The 18676-nt window shown below is 49.4% G+C and overlaps 1 protein-coding gene across 2 annotated transcripts; it reads left to right on the top strand.

Moving 5' to 3' along the window:
* The first annotated feature begins 3536 nt into the window (after nt 1-3536).
* On the top strand, nt 3537-18630 carry C2 (complement C2). 2 transcript variants are annotated; one of them, XM_048348121.1, is made up of 18 exons: nt 3537-3776; nt 3904-4128; nt 5406-5591; nt 6363-6536; nt 6622-6717; nt 6893-7029; nt 7950-8088; nt 9060-9200; nt 11381-11470; nt 15563-15703; nt 15817-15911; nt 15995-16106; nt 16210-16375; nt 16482-16558; nt 17197-17288; nt 17480-17606; nt 17734-17783; nt 18150-18630. In XM_048348121.1, the coding sequence occupies exons 1-18, from the start codon at nt 3731-3733 to the stop codon at nt 18324-18326; spliced, it is 2271 nt and encodes a 756-aa protein (XP_048204078.1). In that variant the 5' UTR covers nt 3537-3730; the 3' UTR covers nt 18327-18630. The 2 variants fall into 2 exon arrangements, with proteins under 2 accessions (XP_048204078.1, XP_048204077.1); XM_048348120.1 differs by having other exon boundaries at nt 3539-3776; nt 6622-6720; nt 6896-7029.
* Nucleotides 18631-18676: the final 46 nt, after the last annotated feature.

Genomic DNA, 18676 nt, shown 5'->3' with positions numbered 1-18676 from the left:
GTTGTGCTGTAGGCTCCCTTGACTCATGCCTATAATCCTAGCTACGGAGGAGGCGGGGAATCTGAGGATCTAAGTTTGAAGTCAACCCCTGCCAGAAAGTCTCTGAGGCTAGATAGAAACCTTCAGTTTATTGGGTGAGGCCCCACAACTTCTAATTTCCTAGTTTAATTCTATGTAAGCACTTGAGCCACGGCCCCAGCTCTTCTGGTTTAATTCTTAGAAACCTTGAATAATGGATGTCAAGGAACAGAGTTTCAGTAACTGAATTAAGGTCTTGGCCTACCTAGGTGACCTCTGGAGCCCAGTGACTTGAAAAATTAGAGTCTGGCCAACCCTTTTCCTGAGGCCCTAAGGGCAATGTATGCAAAAGTTCCTCAAGGTCATAGTTGGGCAATCCTTTCAAAGTAAGTAAGTAGATCAGTGCCTGGCAGGATGGGAGAGGGTGCTTGTATCTAGCAACCTAGCAGTGGCCTGTGTTTAAGGAAGTAGGTACATACTACTAATGTGAAAAGGAGAGGAATAGAAACTAAAACCACTTCTCTTGCTGATCACAAAGATTCTTTCCTTGGGGTGAGGGGAGGCCTCCTGGAGAGTGTTGGCTCTGATCTTATTCATGGAACTCCTTGATTTCAACAAAAACGCCTGGGATGCTTCCTCTGGAGAGCTTAAGATGCCCAAATAACTAATGGTTATTATATACTTAGTGGTTATAAATGGGTGAGAGTGAAGGACCGACCAGTCCTGTGAGAGTATGGAGGATAAAGGATTTAGGAAGGATGGAGGATAGTTTCTGGAGGACAGGAGATGAGAACTAGGGAAGCAGGGCTCGGGAAGGTGCAGGGCTGGGGCCGGGAGAGGACTCTGAGGACACCATAGTACTGTGGTGATGCCTGTGGACTCCAGCTGTAAGCTCTGCTGCTGAGTGCCTGGGTGAACCTGGAGCTGCTCACTTAACCTTTCTGTGGCTCAGTTTCCTCATCTGTCAAGTGAGAGTGATGGAAAGTGCCTTAACCTAAAACACTCACCTTCTCCCTGACAGCCATGTCCTGGATGCAGACCCCACTGAGCCATCTGCCCTCCCCTTCCCCCGGAACAAATGTACCAGCCATCTTGGAAGAGAGCCTGAGACCAAGGCCATGGCTGATGATGTAGATGTCCCTGATGCACACAGAGGCTATTAAAGCCTTGAAATACTCAGTCCAAGTAACACTGCTCACCCACCCCGCCTCCATCTGACTCCACTTCCACCTGCCCCCTGCCATTCACTCTTTCTTTCTAATATCTAAAAAGACACCAGTGGGCCAGGAATGTGGCCTAGTGGGAGAGTGCTTATCTAGCATGCATGAAGCCCTGGGTTTGATTTCTTAGCACCACCTATATAGAAAAAGCAGTAAGTGGTGCTGTGGCTCAAGTGGTAGAGTGCTAGCCTTGAGCAAAAAGAAGCCAGGGATGGTGCTCAGGCCTTGAGTTCAAGCCCCAGGACTGGCAGAAAAAAAGGCCCTAGTTGCAAGGGGGCACAGGAGTGCACCATTTCCCCTCAGCCAGGTGGAAGGAGACCTCATTCCTGAATAAAGCCTGTTGGTCTGTTGAGTTTGCTTTCTGTCCTTCATTCTCACGCCCTCATGACTCAGTTTCCTTACAGGGAGTAATGACGGAACCTGTGTCTGAGCCTTGATGTGGAGATGAAGTGAGTCCCTGCAGAGAAGAGGTTTAGAATTCTGCTCAGTACATAGTAGGTCCAGATACTAGGGCAGCTCGTTTCCCTCAGAGAAGACATAGAGACCCAAAGACAATGATTCAAGAACAGAGTGTATTTGGGAGGTGATCTCAGGAGACTTGAAGGGGAGTGGGGAGGAAGGCAGTCAATAATGAGGCCTAAGTGCAGTCCCTCAGGTCTTTTTGCTCAAGGGTAGCCCTCTACCACTTGAGCCACAATGCCACTTCTGATTTTCTGGTAGTTAATTGGATGGATAAAAGAGATTCATGAACTTTTTGTTTGTTTGTTTATGTTTGCCAGTCCTGGGCCTTGGACTCAGGGCCTGAGCACTGTCCCTGGCTTCTTTTTGCTCAAGGCTAGCACTCTGCCACTTGAGCCACAGCACCACTTCTAGCCATTTTCTATATATGTGGTGCTGGGGAATTGAATCCAGGGCTTCATGTATGGGAGGCAAGCACTCTTGCCACTAGACCATATCCCCAGCCCTGGAGATTCATGAACTTTTTTACCCCGCTGGCTTTGAACTGCAATCCTCAGATCTCAGTCTCCTGAGTAGCTAGGATTGCAGGCTTGAGCCACCAGCACCTGGTACTTCCTGCATTTGTTGTTGTTTTATTTTGTTTTTTTTGCCAGTCCTGGGTCTTTATTTATTTATTTATTTGTTCTGTTTTTGTTGCCAGTGCTGGGGCGTGGACTCAGGGCCTGAGCACTGTCCCTGGCTTCTTTTTGCTCAAGGCTAGCATTCTACCACTTGAGCCACAGCGCCACTTCTGGCCATTTTCTATATATGTGGTGCTGAGGAATCGAACCCAGGGCTTCATGTATACGAGGCGAGCACTTTACCACTAGGCCATATCCCCAGCCGTTTTATTTTGTTTTGTTTTTGCCAGTCCTGGGACTTGGACTCAGGGCCTGAGCATGGTCTCTGGCTTCATTTTGCTCAAGGCTATCACTCTACCTCTTGAGCCAAAGTGTCATTTCTGGCCTTTTCTGTTTATGTGGTGCTGAGGAATTGAACCCAGGCTTTCATGCATGCTAGGCAAGCACTTTACCACTAAGCCACATTCCCAGCCCCTTCCTACATATTCTACAAGAGCAGGTTATGATTTAAAGAAACATTCAAATAAGCAAACTATTTCAAGTATATAACCTAAAATTGATTTATTTTGCAACTTGAGAATTGTATCTACTGGACTTCCCATTAAAAACGTTTTAAATATTTTTCCTGTCTCTACAAGTGAGGGCTGATTTTAGTTTTAGCCCTAGATTCTCTCTGGGGAGGTGTTTCTGGGAAGGAAAGGATACTGAGTCTTCATATTTATCAAGAACCAAGTGCACAACTCTTGGGGGGAGAGGGAAAGGAGGAGGGAGGAGGGGGGAAATGAGAGAGGAGTAGAACAAGAAATGTACTCACTGCCTTCCATATGAATCTGTAACCCCTCTGTACCATACTTTGACAATAAAGAAAAAAAAAAGAACTTCTAAGAAAATGAATTGCAAGTTCTTAGATGTTTCTATTCAGGAAGATCACATTGTCCCAGGCTCCTAAGAAATCAAATCTATTTGGCAAAACCCCAGTGAAAATTCCCACTTTACTGAAATAAAATGTTTTGCAATACCTTGGATGGCTGTGAGATTGCGTACTTTAGACTATTCAGGCAAGTGCTCTGTGTGCGTGCACACGCGTGCGTACGTGCCCGCAAGTGTAGTTACGTGAGGCAGGTGCTTGGGAGATGAAAGCCAAACCTACGGTGTTGAACTACTGACACTGTGATTGTGTTGGACTTAGGGAAGAAGAGCAGAGCAGTTGCTTCTCCGCTCAGTCCCTAATCCCTGCTTATTATTCATTATTATTATTTTCCTAAGCAAAGACCATCCCCTTTGCCACTCCCTAGTTTTCATGTTCTGGCAGCAAATGAAACAGTTGCTGAGCCAGCTCTGGCTGGTTTTCGGGAAGTCAGATGACCTTTTCTCTCCCCTGGTTCTCCATTCTTCCCGCCCCGGGTGGACACCATGGACCCACTGCCGATTTCCCTATACCTGCTGCTCCTGTGCCCAGGTAGGAGTCAGGGGAGGGAGATAACGCTGTTGTTCCCAGGTTGAGTCCCTGTGTGAGAGGGACAGTCTCTCCAGCTGCCTCGTCTCATCTGTGTGACCCTTGCTCTGTTGCTGTCCCCCACCCCCAGGTCTGGTAGCCGCCGCTGCTGCACCCTCCTGCTCTCAGAATGTGAATATCTCTGGTGGCACCTTCACTCTCAGCAACGGCTGGACCCCTGGGAGCCGCCTCATCTACTCCTGCCCCCGGGGCAGTTACCCATCCCCAGCCACCAGGCTTTGCAAGAGCAATGGACAATGGCAGACCCCAGGGGCCACCCTGAGATCCACCCGGCTTGTGAAGGCAGTGTGCAAACGTGAGGCTCCTCTTGGGCTTCGTTTTGTGTCTTCCCGGGCCAGCCCAGAGCTTTCATTGAGGAGTGGCTAATTGGCTATCAGAGTCTTACTGACTTTTTGCTCTAGCTACCTTTGAACTTGGATCCTCAGATTTCATCCTCCTGGATAGTTAGGAGTACGGAGGTGACATTTTCAGAAGGACCTCTGCCAGAGGACCGTCCCTCCCCACACCTGGCCAGAGTAAGACTCTGATAGCCAATTAGCCACCACCACCACCAAAGCCTGGAAGTGGAGATAAAGCTCAAATGGTAGTAGCATCCTTGAATGGAAAAGCTAAGCAAGAAGCCAGGTGCTGGTGACTCACATCTGTAGTCCTCGCTATTCAGGAGGCTGAGATCCAAGGATCGCAGTTCAAAACTAGCCCAAGCAGGAAAGTCTGTAAGACTCTTATCTCCAATTAACCACCAGCAAACCAGAAGTGGTGCTGTGGTAGAGTGCTAGCCTTGAGAAAAAGAGCTCAGGGGCAGGGGCTGGGAATATGGCCTAGTGGTAAAGTGCTCTTCTGGTATATATGAAGCCCTGGGTTCAATTCCTCAGCACCACGTATATAGAAAAAGCTGGAAGTGGCGCTGTGGCTCAAGTGGTAGAGTGCTAGCCTTGAGCAAAAAGAAGCTCAGGGACAGTGCTCAGGCCCTGAGTTCAAGCCCCAGGACTGGCAAAAAACCAAACCAAAACAAAACAAAACAAAAAAGAGCTCAGGGGCAGTGCCCAGGCCCTGAGTTCAAGCCCCACAACAACAACAACAACAAAAGCTAAGCAAAAGTGTGAGGCCCTGACTTCAAATCCCAGTACCACTAACTCCACAAAAAAGAAAAAAGAAAAAAAAAAAAACACCTGCCAATATTCAACTGGTTACCTAAAACAGTAATCTACATGCTTCAATTTGGTGTGTGTGTGTGTGTGTGTGTGTGTGTGTGTGTGTGTGTGTGTGTGTGCGCTGTACAGGGGCTTGAACTCAGGGCCTGGGTGTTGTCCCTTAGCTTTTTCACCAGAGCTCCACTTCCAGCTCTTCTTTCTGGTTACTTGGAGATAAGAGTCTCCTGTCTTGGCTGGCTTTAAATAGTGATCCTCAGATCTCAGCCTCCTGAGTAGCCAGGATGAGCCACCGGTGCTCAGCTCTCAAGGTGTTTAACAACCAATTGGTCACCTTCATGGGTTCCCACGGGATCATCACCTGTGGCACACCCAGCCCGCCTCTGGCCATGTATCCCTGACTCCTCCACCTCTCTCCCTCTAGCTGTTCGCTGCCCAGCACCTGTCACCTTTGAGAACGGCGTGTACACCCCTCGGTTGGGGTCCTATCCTGTGGGTGGCAATCTGAGCTTTGAATGTGAGGATGGCTTCACGCTGCGGGGCTCGCCTGTGCGCCAGTGTCGTCCCAATGGCATGTGGGATGGAGAGACGGCCGTGTGCGACAATGGAGGTGAGAGCTTGAGTGCTGGGTTGCATGGGGGCTGGGGGCTCCCAGGGAACCTTGGAGCCAATATAGAGACAGGGGCCCAGGTTTGGGTAAATGGAGGTCTATGGGTCACTGATCACTGATCTGCAGGAACCTGCCCCAGTAGTTGGTGCTAAGATGCTGAGCTTCAGATTTGACATGAAGGCTCCATATACTTATCTAGTTTATCTCTCTCTCTCTCTTCTCTCTCTCTCTCTCCTCTCTCTCTCCCCCTCTCTCTGTCTCTGTCTCTCTCTATCTCCCCTTGTACTGGAGCTTGAACTTAGGACTTGGACCCGTCCCTTAGCTTTCTTGCTCAAGGCTAGTACTCTACCACTTGAGCTACACCACTACTTCCAGATTTGAGGTGGTTAATTGGAGATAAGAGTCTTATAGACTTTCCTGCTGGTCTGGCTTCTGATCCTCAGATCTCAGCCTCCTGATTAGCTAGGATTACAGGTGTGCACCACCACTGGCTTGCTAGTATTTTCCATCTGGCAGAATAGGGCTCCTTGGCTAGCATCTACCCTGGGATCTGGGGCAGACAAGAGGAAGCCAAGGGCTGGGACATTTCGGTGGCTGGTTGAAACTGCTCAATTCTGAGTACTTCATCCTGTGGAAGGTTCTCCATGCATGCCCTGGCATCTCCTGAGAGACTCTGGCGGCTCTGGGGGTCTGGAAAGGAGGAAAATGGGGGGAGGAGGAGGGCAGTGGCACCCTGCTCACTGCTATCTCTTTGTTGCTGTCCACCTGTAGCTGACCACTGCCCCAACCCAGGCACTTCAGTGGGTGCAGTGAGGACGGGCTCCCGATTTGGCCTGGGGTACAAGGTCAGCTACCGCTGCTCCTCGAATCTGGTGCTGACGGGGTCTGCGGAGCGGGAGTGCCAGAGCAATGGGGTCTGGAGCGGGACTGAGCCCATCTGCCGCCGTGAGTAGCCGTGCCGCCCTCCTCCTGAGACTCTGGGCACTCCCTGCGACCCTGGCCCTGGCTCATCTTGTGGCTCTTCCCACAGAGCCCTACTCCTATGACTTCCCAGAGGATGTGGCCCCCGCCCTGGGCGCCTCCTTTTCTCACCTGCTTGGAGCCACTAACCCCACCCAGAAGAGGAAGGGTGAGTGCCCAGGGTGGAGGCAGGAAAGGCCAGGCCTGGGAGGAGCAGGGGAGGAAGGAAGCCTTCCTTGAGGCTGGGGAGCCTCCAGGGGGCTCAGTGACTAAAGGGCTGGCCGGGAATCTGGACACCCTTAGCCAGGACACACAAAGAAGGGGGTCATGTGAATTCTCCCCAGAAAGTTTGGGTCGTAAGATCCAAATCCAGCGTTCTGGCCACCTGAACCTCTACCTGCTTCTGGATGCCTCACAGAGTGTGTCAGAAGAGGACTTTGAGATCTTCAAGGAGAGCGCCTCTCTCATGGTGGACAGGGTGAGGATGATGAGACTGCACCCCAAGGAGCCTCCTGGCCCCCTCAGTTTCCCTCCTTCATCAAAGTCCCACCCACAGTTTGCTTCCTCCCAGATGTCTTCCCAGATGTTATTCATGCTATGCTAGGATCATGAATTCAACTCATCTAAGTATGGTTTTCATTTCTCACAGATACCTGCTGTGTGTCAGGCACTGGGCAGGGGGCTGGGGAATACCAGGAATTCGGCAGCTAGATGCAGAAGTTTCCACGTAGAGCAATAAGATCCTGAGATTCCGGTTGAACAATTTCATTAGAATTAAATCAATAACTTAAAGATCACACCAAGCACACTGTTATCTTAGCCACTCAGGAAGCTGTAATCTGAGGATTGCAGTTCGAAGCCAGCCCAGGCAGGAAAGTCCATGAGACTCTTCCCTCCAATTAACCAGCAAATATCAGAAGTAAAGCTGTGGCTCAACTGGTAGAGTGCTAATCTTGAGCAAAAAAGCTAAGGGACAGTGCTCAGGCCCTGAGTTCAAGCCCCAGTACAGGCCCACACTTGGGTATGCACACACACAGAATAGAGGCTGAAGAAATGTTACTTTCCTGGTGTCTTTCAAGCTGCAGTTTATTTATTTTTTTTGCATTTTATATAGATTTTTTAAAGTTTAATTTTATTGTCAAGGTGATATACAGAGGGGTTACAGTTACATACATAAGGTAGTGAGCGCATTTCTTGTTATACTTATTACCCCCTCCCTCATTTTTCTCCCGCTTTCCTTCCCTCCCCCCCCATCCCTCAGTCAAGCTGCAGTTTCTTAATAAGTGCCTTGCGCTTGTCGGGCTAGATCTAGGTTCTCTGTCTCCTTCCTGGTTCTCTGAGCACCTCCCCCTTGGGTTGGGAGCCTCATGCTGCCTCTCACCTGTCCTCCCTCCCCAGATCTTCAGCTTTGACATCAATGTCAATGTTGCCATCATCACATTTGCCTCACGATCCAAAATCATCATGTCCATCCTGAGTGACAAATCTGGGGATGTGACGGAAGTGGCCAGCAGTCTGGAAAATGCGAACTATCAAGGTAGGGCTGTCATCAAGCGAGGGTGATAGGAGGCTGAGCTTGGTGACCACAGACAGTAGCTTCCATGGCCATGTCCTTACTTCATGAATGACGGTTGCACTGCAAGTCTAAGTGCATGGTATAGGTCTTCAGCACCATGAACATGCACAAACCATATGGTCTGCTTGTCATTGCTCAGCACAGCAGACTAAAGCATTCTTAGCACCTGCATGCAGTGGAAACTGCCTGGGTACCATGCAGCAAATCGCTAACACAACCCAAGTTTTGTGGGAATCCCACCTTTGAATCTAGGTGGGGGTTATGCGATGAGCATGTGTTAGGAAGAAGGCATTTAGTTAGTTTTTGGTGGTTGTGAGGCTTGAATTCAGGGCCTGGGTGCTGTCTCTGAATTCTTTTTACCCAAGGCTAGCACTCTACCACTCTGAACCACAGCTTCACTTCGGATTTTGAGTGGTGAATTGGAGATAATAATCTCACAGGGACTTTTCTGCCTGGGCTGGCTTTGAACTGAGTTCCTCAGATCTCAGCTTCCTGAGTAGCTAGAATTGCAGGCATGAGCCACTGGCATTGGGCTCTTTTATTTATTCATTTATTCAAGCCCCATCCCGGGGCTTGAACTCAGGGCCTAGACTATGTCCCATAGATTTCTGTTCAGGGCTAGTGCTGTACCAATTGAGCCACAGCTCCACTTCTGGCTTTTTGGTGATAGTTGGAGACAAGAGTCTCACAGACTTTCTTGCCCAGGCTGGCTTTGAACTGGGATCCTCAGATCTCTGCCTCCTGAGTAGTTATGATTACAGGCTTGAGCCACTGGTGCCAGGTTTCCTTCCTTTCTTTTTTTGGTGCCAGTACTAGGGTCTGGGTACTGTCCTTTGGCTTTTAAATTTTTTATGGGTTGGGGAAGAGTAATTTCTTGCCCTCATGTGGTAGGTGGGAGATTTATGAGAGTTCTTCCTTTTGGTGTATTCTAGATCATAAAAATGGAACTGGGACCAACATCTATGATGCCCTAAACAGTGTCTACATCATGATGAACAACCAAATGGATCGCCTGGGCATAGGAACAATGGCCTGGCAGGAAATCCGACATGCCATCATCCTGCTAACAGATGGTAGGTAGTAGGTAGGGTGTTCTCTAACAGTGGGTCTGGAATAGTAGAAGGCACATCAATACTGGCTCAGAAGCTCTGCATCCTGCTTCTCCCTCTGCCTCTCTCTCTCTCTCTCTCTGTCTCTCTGTCCCTCTTTGTTGGTCATGGGGCTTGAACTCTGGGCCTGGGTGCTGTCCCTGAGCTCTTCAGCTCAAGGCTAGTGCTCTACCACTTGAGTCACAGCACCACTTTCGGTTTTCTGACAATTAATTGGAGATAAGAGTCTCACGGACTTTCCTGCCCAGGCTGGCTTTGAACTGTGACTCTCAGATCCCAGCCTTCTGAGCAGCTAGGATTATAGGTGTGAGCCACTAGCGCCTAGCTCTCTTGTTTTTAGTCTTCATAGAAAATGCATTTCAAAGAAATAAGTTGAACAATACTGACGTTAAACTAATATAAAATAAACTCATATCTGAGTCTTGTTATATTTTGAGGTTTTTTTTTTTAATTTATCAGTGCATGAGATTTTCTGTGTGTTTTTCTTGTGGTTTTTTTTTTTGTTTTTGTTTTTGTTTTTGTTTTTTTTGGCCAGTCCTGGGCCTTGGACTCAGGGCCTGAGCACTGTCCCTGGCTTCTTTTTGCTCAAGGCTAGCACTCTGCCACTTGAGCCACAGCGCCACTTCTGGCCATTTTCTATATATGTGGTGCTGAGGAATCGAACCCAGGGCTTCATGTATACAAGGCAAACACTCTTGCTACTAGGCCGTATTCCCAGCCCGTGTTTTTCTTATTACCAGAGAGGGGTTTGAACTCATACTGGTTTGGTTTACTTGCTTGCCTAACACTCTACCATGTAAACCACACACCCTCCAACCTGGGGTGTGTGTGTGTGTGTGTGTGTGTGTGTGTGTGTGTGTGTGTGTGTGTGTGTGTGTGTGTGTGTGTGTGTGTATGTTGGTACTGAAGCTTGAACTCAGGGCCTAGACATGGTCCTTTCTTTAGTTTTTTTTTTTTTTTTCCACTCAAGGCTACAACTTGAGCCACACCTCCACTTCCAGCTTTTTGGTGGTTAATTGGAGGTAAGAATCTCATGGACTTTTCTGCCCAGGCTGGCTTTGAATGACAATCCTCAGATCTCAGTAGCTAGGATTACAGGTGTGACCCACAGGAATCCAACTTCAGTATCTTATTCACAAAACAGAAATGGTGTTAATGATGATGACCATAATGATTGCTGCTCTCCTTCCCTGCAGGATATTTACAGAGAACTAATCTTTTTTTTTCTTTTTGGCCAGTCCTGGGGCTTGGACTCAGGGCCTGAGCACTGTCCCTGGCTTCTTTTTGCTCAAGGCTAGCACTCTGCCACTTGAGCCACAGCGCCACTTCTGGCCGTTTTTTGTATATGTGGTGCTGGGGAATCGAACCCAGGGCCTCATGTATACAAGGCAAGCACGTTTGCCACGAGGCCATATTCTCAGCCCCTACAGACAACTACTTTAAGGGATCTTAATGTTGTTCGAACACTGGTCTGTGGTTAGGACATGTGGGTTCCTGTTGCTCCCTGGGAGGCCACATCCCACTAGATGGAGGAGATGCAGGTCCTGGGCAGGATGTGAGGGGCATGAGTGGAAGCAGCTGTCTGTGATGGCTATGGCCTTGGCCCCTCAACCAAATGATGTTGCTCCTCCAGGACTTAGTTTCCTCATCGATGAAATCAGGTCAAATCTGAACACCCACACTTCCTGGGGTTTCATGAGAATTAAATGAGAAAAAGCATATGAGGCCCCTAGCTCATTGCCTAGAATGTAAAAAAAAATTAGTAAGAGGTATGTTTTGAACTGGTTTGGCTTAGGTGGGCTAAATGTATTTTCATACTTCTGGGACTTTGTGGAATCCTGACATGTGCTCAGAGTGTCGATTTTTTTGTGTGTGTGCCAGTCCTGGGGCTTGAACCCAGGACTTGGGCACTGTTCCTGAGCTTTTTTTTTTTTTTTTGCTCAAGGCTAGTGCTCTACTGCTTGAGTTACAGCTCTACTCCTAGTTTTTGGTGGTTAATTGGAGTTAAGAGTCTCATGGACTGTCCTGCCCAGGCTAGCTTTAACCACCATCCTCAGATCTTAGCCTTCTGAGCAGCAAGGGTTATAGGTATGAGCCACTGGTACCCAGCTCAGATTGTGAACTCCTTTCCTTCTCTGTTCTAGGAAAGTCCAACATGGGTGGTTCTCCCGTACGAGCAGTTGATGACATCATGGAATTATTGAAAATCAAGCCAAATAGGAATGACTACCTGGGTGAGCCTCTGTTCCCCACCCCATCTGTGCTGTCCTAGCGGAGCAGGGCACCGTGTTCTCAGTCAGGGATCCCAGCACATCTTCAACAGTTTGTTTTTCCTTCTGGTCCTAGGCTTGAATTATGGCCTTAGGTGCTGTCCCTGAGCTCCTGTTGCTCAAAGTTAGTGCTCTACCACTTGAGCCACAGCACCACTTTTGGCTTCTCCTATGATTAGTTGGAGATAAGAGTCTCACAGAGTTTCCTGCCCCAATTGGCTTTGAACCATGACCCTCAGATCTCAACCTCCTGAGTAGCTAGGCTACTCAGCATGAGTCACCAGTGTCAGGCTTTCTTCAACAGATTGAAACCTATTGTTCTGTGTGGAATTGGCTGGGAGAGTCTGGAGTTAAACTTCCCATGGGCTCCATCTTGTTTTTATTCTCAGTGGGCTGGGTTGTGGACAGTTACTTCCTGTGTGAGCTGGAAGCAGTAGCAGGACGTGTCTCCTAGGCAGATAACGCAAGATACTGAGAGAAATGTTGTCTGGAACGGAAAAACCACTCAGTACCCAACAGCCTTTGCAGCAACCATCACGTCAGTGTTCTCACCACCTTCTCATGTTTCAGCAAACCTTCCAGGAAGAAGGGGCTCAGATGCCTTGCAAGGGCCTGTCCCTGCTGTTCCCCTCTTAGTAGTGGACATAGCTAACAAGGCTTTGACGGGTGTGGCTTCTGGGAAAAAAAACAAAACAAAAAAACAACTCCACGGGCTTCGACTACATATAATTGCCCTGACCTTTGACCAGGAAAACAAAAAGAATCTATCTATCATCTATCATTTATCTATAGCTCATTAATGCTAGGCATGAGCTATACTTCCAATCCAAAGAAAAGAATTTTGGAGTGAGAAACATCCAGTTGGGAAAAGGTAATTTTCAGTCTCCAAACTTCATCTTGTCCTTAGTTCTTCTTTGCATCCTCACTGGCCTTAAGGGTAAGCTGATTCTTCTTTAAAACTCACAGGGCCAAGGAAGACATAACTAAGTTCTTACCCACTCCCTCTTTAGGTATCCGAGCAAGGGTTAACGCTCTGATTAAAAAGGAGAGGTGAGGTGTGGCTCAAGTGATAGATAAGAGGGCCTGCCTAGAAGTAGCAGGCACAAAGCCTAAATTCAATCACCAATATTACCAAAAAGTAAATAGAACAAAATAGAATAAAGGATCTAGGGGGGTTAGCTCAGTGGTAGAGCATTTGCTTAGCATGACTTACTGTGGCCCCCAGCACTGCAGAATACATAAATGACTCATGCCGGTAATCCTAGCTACTCAGGAAGCTGAGATTTCAGGATTGAGTTTGGAAGCCAGACTGAGGCAGGCAAAATCCTTAACTCTTATCTCCAATTAACCAGCAAAATGCTGGACATGGAAGAATAGCTCAAGTGGTAGAGCATCAGCCTTGAGTGAAGAAAAAGCTAAGCGAGAGGGGCAGGGAATGTGGCTTAGTGGTAGAGTGCTCACCTAGCATGCATGAAGCCCTGGGTTTGATTCCTCAGTACGACATAAGCAGAAAAAGCCAGAGGTGGCACTGTGGCTCAAGTGGTACAGTGCTAGCCTTGAGCAAAAGAAGCTCAGGGACAGTGCTCAGGCTGTGAGTTCAAGCCCAAGGACTGAGTTCAATCCTCAGTACAGGGTGTACACACACACACACACACACACACACACACACACACACACACACACACACACACACACACCCCATGAATGAATACACAAGAAACCAAACAAAAATGCTCCAAGAAACCCTACTGGAAATGACCCTTTTGGTGCTCCCACTGTTGGTGCTCCCACTGTTGGTGCTCCCACTGTTGGGGCTGTAGAAGACAGATCTATGGACTACTTTAAGGGCGTTCTCTCTGGCAGTCATACTCTGAGGCCAGCATGTGCAGTTAGTCCAATGAAAAGAGGTGGTTTTTATTCCTATCTCTCAGACCCTAGTTTTGCTGGTACTAGAGCTTGAACTCAGCTGGGGATATGGCCTAGTGGCAAGAGTGCTTGACTCACATACATGAAGCCCTGGGTTCAACTCCCCAGCACCACATATACAGAAAATGACCAGAAGTGGCGCTGTGGCTCAAGTGGCAGAGTGCTAGCCTTGATGGACTGGCAAAAAAAAAAAAAAAAAAAAAAGTCATAGAGCTTGAACTCAGGGCCTTGTCTTCACTTGGCCTGCTCACTGCTGACACTCTTACCCCTTTAGCCATCCCTCCAATTCAGCTTTTTACCAATTAATTGGAGATGGTGGCTCAAGGTTGTAACCCTAGCTACTCAGGAGGCTGAAATCTGGAGACTTATAGTTCAAAGCCAGTCCAAACAGAAGTCTGTGAAACATCTCCAAAATAATGGCTGGAAGTATGGCTCGAGTGATAGGGTGCTAGCCTAAGAAGCGCAGGCCATGAAGTCAAGCCCCTGTTCTGCAAAAACAATGAAAACTTTTTTTTTTTTTGCTGGTCCTGCGGCTTAACCTCAGGGCTTGGGCTCTCTTCCTGAGCTTCTCTGTGCATAAGGCTAGCACTGTACCACTTGAGCCACAGCACCTCTTCCAGCTTTTTCTGAGTAGTTTACTGGAGATGAGAGTCTTACAGACTTTCCTGCCCAGGCTGGCTTTGAACCACCACCCTCAGATCTCAGCTTCCTGAGTAGCCAGGATTATAGGCGTGAGCCACTAGCACCTGGCTGTGAAAACTTTTTGCAAGCCAGGTGCCAGTGAAGATCTGAGGCAGGAAAGTCCATGAGACTGTTGGATAGTTTCTTTTTTTTTTTTATTTTGCAGGCCTGGGGCGTGGACTCAGGGTCTGAGCACCGTCCCCTGGCTTGTTTGTGCTCAAGGCTAGCACTCTACCACTTGAGCCACAGTGCCACTTCTGGCTTTTTTCTATATACGTGGTGCTGAGGAATCAAACCCAGGGCTTCATGTATACAAGGCGAGCACTTTACCACTAGGCCATATTCCCAGCCCCCATGAGACTCTTATCTCCAATTAATCACCCCTCCCCCCCAAAAAAAAACTGGGAGCAGAGCTATGACTCAAGTGGTAGAGCATCAAGCCTTGAGCTGAAAAAGCTCAGGGACGGCGCTCAGGCCCTGAGTTCAAGCCCAGGACTGGCACATACACACACAATTAAAACCAACTCTTTTTTTTTTTTTTTTTTTACAGAGAATTGAACCCAGGATCTCATACTTGTTAAGCAGGTGCCCTACTAGTGAGCCACTCTGCTATCTCTCCTTCCTATTATCTAATAATAGAAGGTAGTGGATTAGGCTTACCCTAATCCAATCCAACATGACCTCATCGTGTGTGAATGTGTGTGTGTATGTGTGCTGCTACCAAGGCTTGTATTCAGGGCCTTGTACTCTTGCTCAGCTTTTTCACTTACTACTGGCACTCTACTCCTTAAGCCACACCTCCAGTCTGGCGCACCCCACCTCTGATGGCTAATTGGAAATAGAGTCATACACATTTTGCTGCCTAGGCTGGCTTCAAACCATGTGCCTCAGATCTTGGCCTCTTTTAAGTAGCTAGCTCGACAGATGTGAACCACCGGTCCCCAGTCCTCATCTGAACTCAATTACATCAACAATCATCCAATGAAAGTCACATTCCCGGGTCTTAGGGGTTAGGATTCTACCCGTTCTAGGCAATACACAGGATGAATAAGGAAATCACAAAGCATGCAGAAGACAGGTGACATGGAACGTGATATGAAGTAGAGCAGAGCGAGGTCTATGGCGTTGAAGTTTTAGACAAAGGGCATCGGCTGAGGTGACATTTGAGCCAAAGCTGAGAAAGTAAGCTGTGTGGATCTGAGGGAGAGTCAGTTAGGTAGAGAGAGGCCGGAGGTGGCCTGTAATGGCAGCATGCCCATGGATACGAGAAATCTCAAGAAGGCTTCTCAGGGAGGGCCTAGGGTGGGGAGTGGTAGGAAGCAAAGCCAGGGAGGTGGCAGGGATGAAGCAGGCAAGAACCAGCCCAGGAGGGGGTTTGTCGACATGGCCTCCTAACTTGGAGTAGCCACTCAGCCCCAGGGTTCTGGTGTGTCCCCTTCTCTCCATCAGACATCTATGCCATCGGGGTGGGGAAGCTGGATGTGGACTGGAGAGAACTGAATGAGCTGGGGTCGAAGAAGGATGGTGAGAGACATGCCTTCATCCTGCAGGACAAGCAGGCTCTGCAGCAGGTCTTTGAGCACATGCTAGGTGCGTGAGCTTTGCCCTCCCTGCAGCCGGGGAGGCTGGCGAGGGGCCAGCCAGGGTCTCAGACACGGTGTCCCTCCGATGCCTTCCTCTCCCTCTGATCTTCACCCCCACAGACGTCTCCAGGCTCACAGACACCATCTGTGGGGTGGGGAACATGTCAGCCAATGCCTCTGACCAGGAGAGGACACCCTGGCATGTCACTTTTAAGGTAACAGGAAGGAAGGTGGGGCTTGGATCCCAAAGGTGAAAGCAAACATGGGCCAGCCCTTGACTATGGCCTGTTGCCTGCAGCCCAAGCACCAGGAGACCTGCCGGGGAGCCCTCATCTCCGACCAGTGGGTCCTGACGGCAGCTCACTGCTTCCACCAAGCTGCCAACAGTTCCTTTTGGAGGGTCAATGTGGGTAAGGCAAGGGGCTGTCCTGGGCTCCTGACCCTGAACTCTTCGCACCCGGCTCTGGCCCTTTCAGGAGCCCTGGTCCAGCCTCATTCACCATACTGTTGCAGGGGATCCCAACTCCCAGTGGGGCAAAGAATTCCTCGTGGAGAAGGCAATCATCTCCCCGGGGTTTGATGTCCACGCAAAGAAGGACCAGGGGATCCTGGAGTTCTATGGTGATGACATCGCCTTGCTGAAGCTGGCCACGAAAGTGAAGATGTCTAGCCATGCCAGGTATCCGAGCGTGGGACGGGAAAGCATGCTGCGCAGGAGAGGACTCCGGTCAGGTGGAGAGGGGATACTGAGGCTGAGCCAGCGTGACGCTCATTCCTCTCCCCAGGCCCATCTGCCTTCCCTGCACCATGGAGGCCAACGTGGCCTTGAGGAAGCCGCAGGGCAGCACTTGTCAGGACCATGGTGAGCGAGGAGCTGGGAGCAGTGTGTGTGTGTGTGTGTGTGTGTGTGTGTGTGTGTGTGTGTGTGATGCTGGTGCTTGCTTGGGTGCTTGGGTGTTATCTATCAACCACCAGTACTAGGGCTTGAACTCAAGGCCTGGGTGCTGTCCCTTAGATTTTTTTCACTCAAGATTGGCACTCTTGGGGCTGGGAATATGGCCTAGTGGCAAGAGTGCTCGCCTCGTATACATGAAGCCCTGGGTTCGATGCCTCAGCATCACATATATAGGAAATGGCCAGAAGTGGTGCTGTGGCTCAAGTGGTAGAGTGCTAGCCTTGAACAACAAAAAAAAATAAGTCAGGGACAGTGCTCAGGCCCTGAGTTCAAGGCCCAGGACTGGCAAAAAAAAAATTGGCACTCTACTACTTGAGCCCCACAGCTCCTCTTTGGATTTTTGATGTCTAATTGGCAATAAGAGGCTCACAGATTTTCCTGCCTGGGTTGACTTCCGGTCTCCATATTCAGATCTCAACATCCTCAGATTAGCTTGGATTACAGGTGTGAGGCACTGGTGCCAGGCTGTGGGCTTGTTCACGGGAGCTGGGCAGCAGTCCGCAGTAAAGGGATCTGTGCTGAAACCCCTTTCTCCTTGATGGCAGAGAAAGAACTTCTGAGCCAGCAGAGCATTCCTGCCCATTTTGTGGCCCTGAATGGGAACAAGCTGAACATTAACCTCAAAACAGGGCTACAGGTGAGGGTCTTTCATTGGGAACCCTGAAATCACCTGGAGGCAACCTCCAGAATATTGTTCTTCATCCTCCTGGCTCTGGCAACTTCCTCCTTATGGCTGAAGTCACTCCTTCTCCCAGGCCCAGCCAGTCAGCCAAGTGTTGTCTGGATCCTTCATTCCACTCTTTTCTCCCTCACCCCTACCTCCTGCAGAGGACAAGCTGTATTCAGGTAGTCTCTGCAGACAAAAAAACCTTCCCCAACTTGACGGATGTCACACAGGTGGTGACAGATCAGTTCTTGTGCAGCGGAATGCCGGGAGATGCCAATACCTGCAAAGGTGTGTGTCCATGCCTGTATTTCCGGGGAGAGGAGGGGCGAAGTCCACTGTGTTCCCCAGACCAGCATGTCAGGACACCAGTGCTCTGCCCTGGGTAACACTACCTCTTGTTACTCTTTACCCACAGGAGAATCTGGGGGAGCAGTTTTCCTTGAGCGGAGATTCAGGTTTTTTCAGGTGAGAAGGGGGGAGCTACCAGAGTGAATCTCCATCTGGCTGAGGATATAAGGAGGCTGTGTGTGTGTATGTGTGTGTGTGTGTGTGTGTGTGCGCGTGTGCGCGCACATGCATGTATTGGGCCTTGAACTCAGGACTTGGGTGGTGTTGTCCATCAACTTTTTCACTCAAGACCAGCACTCTACCACTTGAGCCACAGCTTCACTTCTGGCTTTTTGCTGGTTCATTGGAGATAAGAGTCTCATGAGCGTTCCTGCCCCAGCTGGCTTCAAACCTCCATCCTCAGATCTCAAGCCTCCTGAGCAGTTAGAATTACAGGCGCGAGGACTTCTGCAGTCTGCTGACGCATTCTCTCTTGTCTTCCAGGTGGGCCTGGTGAGCTGGGGTCTTTACAACCCCTGTGCTGACACCACCAATAAAAACTCCCGCAAAAAGGCTCCCCCGGGTGTCCCGCCACCCAGAGACTTCCACATCAATCTCTTCCGCCTGCAGCCCTGGCTGAGAGAGCACCTGGCAGGCGTCCTGAACTTTTTGCCCCTCTGATTATGACCCCTTTGCTGTCCTGTCAGGACCTGCCATCTCTCCTACCTCTGAACATTCACCTCAGCCCCCATGACCCATCCTCACTCCCAGCTACATAAATCCTGGGTTCCAGGAGGCCAGAGTGAAGTGTACACAAGCTGGGGAAACCCCAGAGCTGGTGTCAGCAGGGCTGGCTGCTCATTGGCCTTCTCCCCAAAGCCCTCCTTGCCTCTGCTCTGTTCCTACCCCTCCCTCTTGCCCTGTGTACTTGATTTGTGCATGGAATTTCCCAGTTATGAAATTAATAAAAACCCAATGATTTCCACATCTGTCTGGGCCTCGGCCTGGGGATGGGGAGGTGGGGGTAGGGA

This window comes from Perognathus longimembris, chromosome 6 (assembly GCF_023159225.1).
Source record: "Perognathus longimembris pacificus isolate PPM17 chromosome 6, ASM2315922v1, whole genome shotgun sequence".
NCBI classification, from domain to species: Eukaryota; Metazoa; Chordata; class Mammalia; order Rodentia; family Heteromyidae; genus Perognathus; species Perognathus longimembris.
This window is presented reverse-complemented; position numbering and strand designations above follow the sequence as displayed.

Excerpts from the sequence above, each read along its gene's own strand:
- C2 (XM_048348121.1), top strand. The coding sequence starts at position 3,731 with ATGGACCCACTGCCGATTTCCCTATACCTGCTGCTCCTGTGCCCAG. Across the intron at positions 3,777-3,903 it reads CCTGCTGCTCCTGTGCCCAG|GTCTGGTAGCCGCCGCTGCT; the intron begins GTAGGAGTCAGG and ends CCCCACCCCCAG. Across the intron at positions 4,129-5,405 it reads TGTGAAGGCAGTGTGCAAAC|CTGTTCGCTGCCCAGCACCT; the intron begins GTGAGGCTCCTC and ends CTCTCCCTCTAG.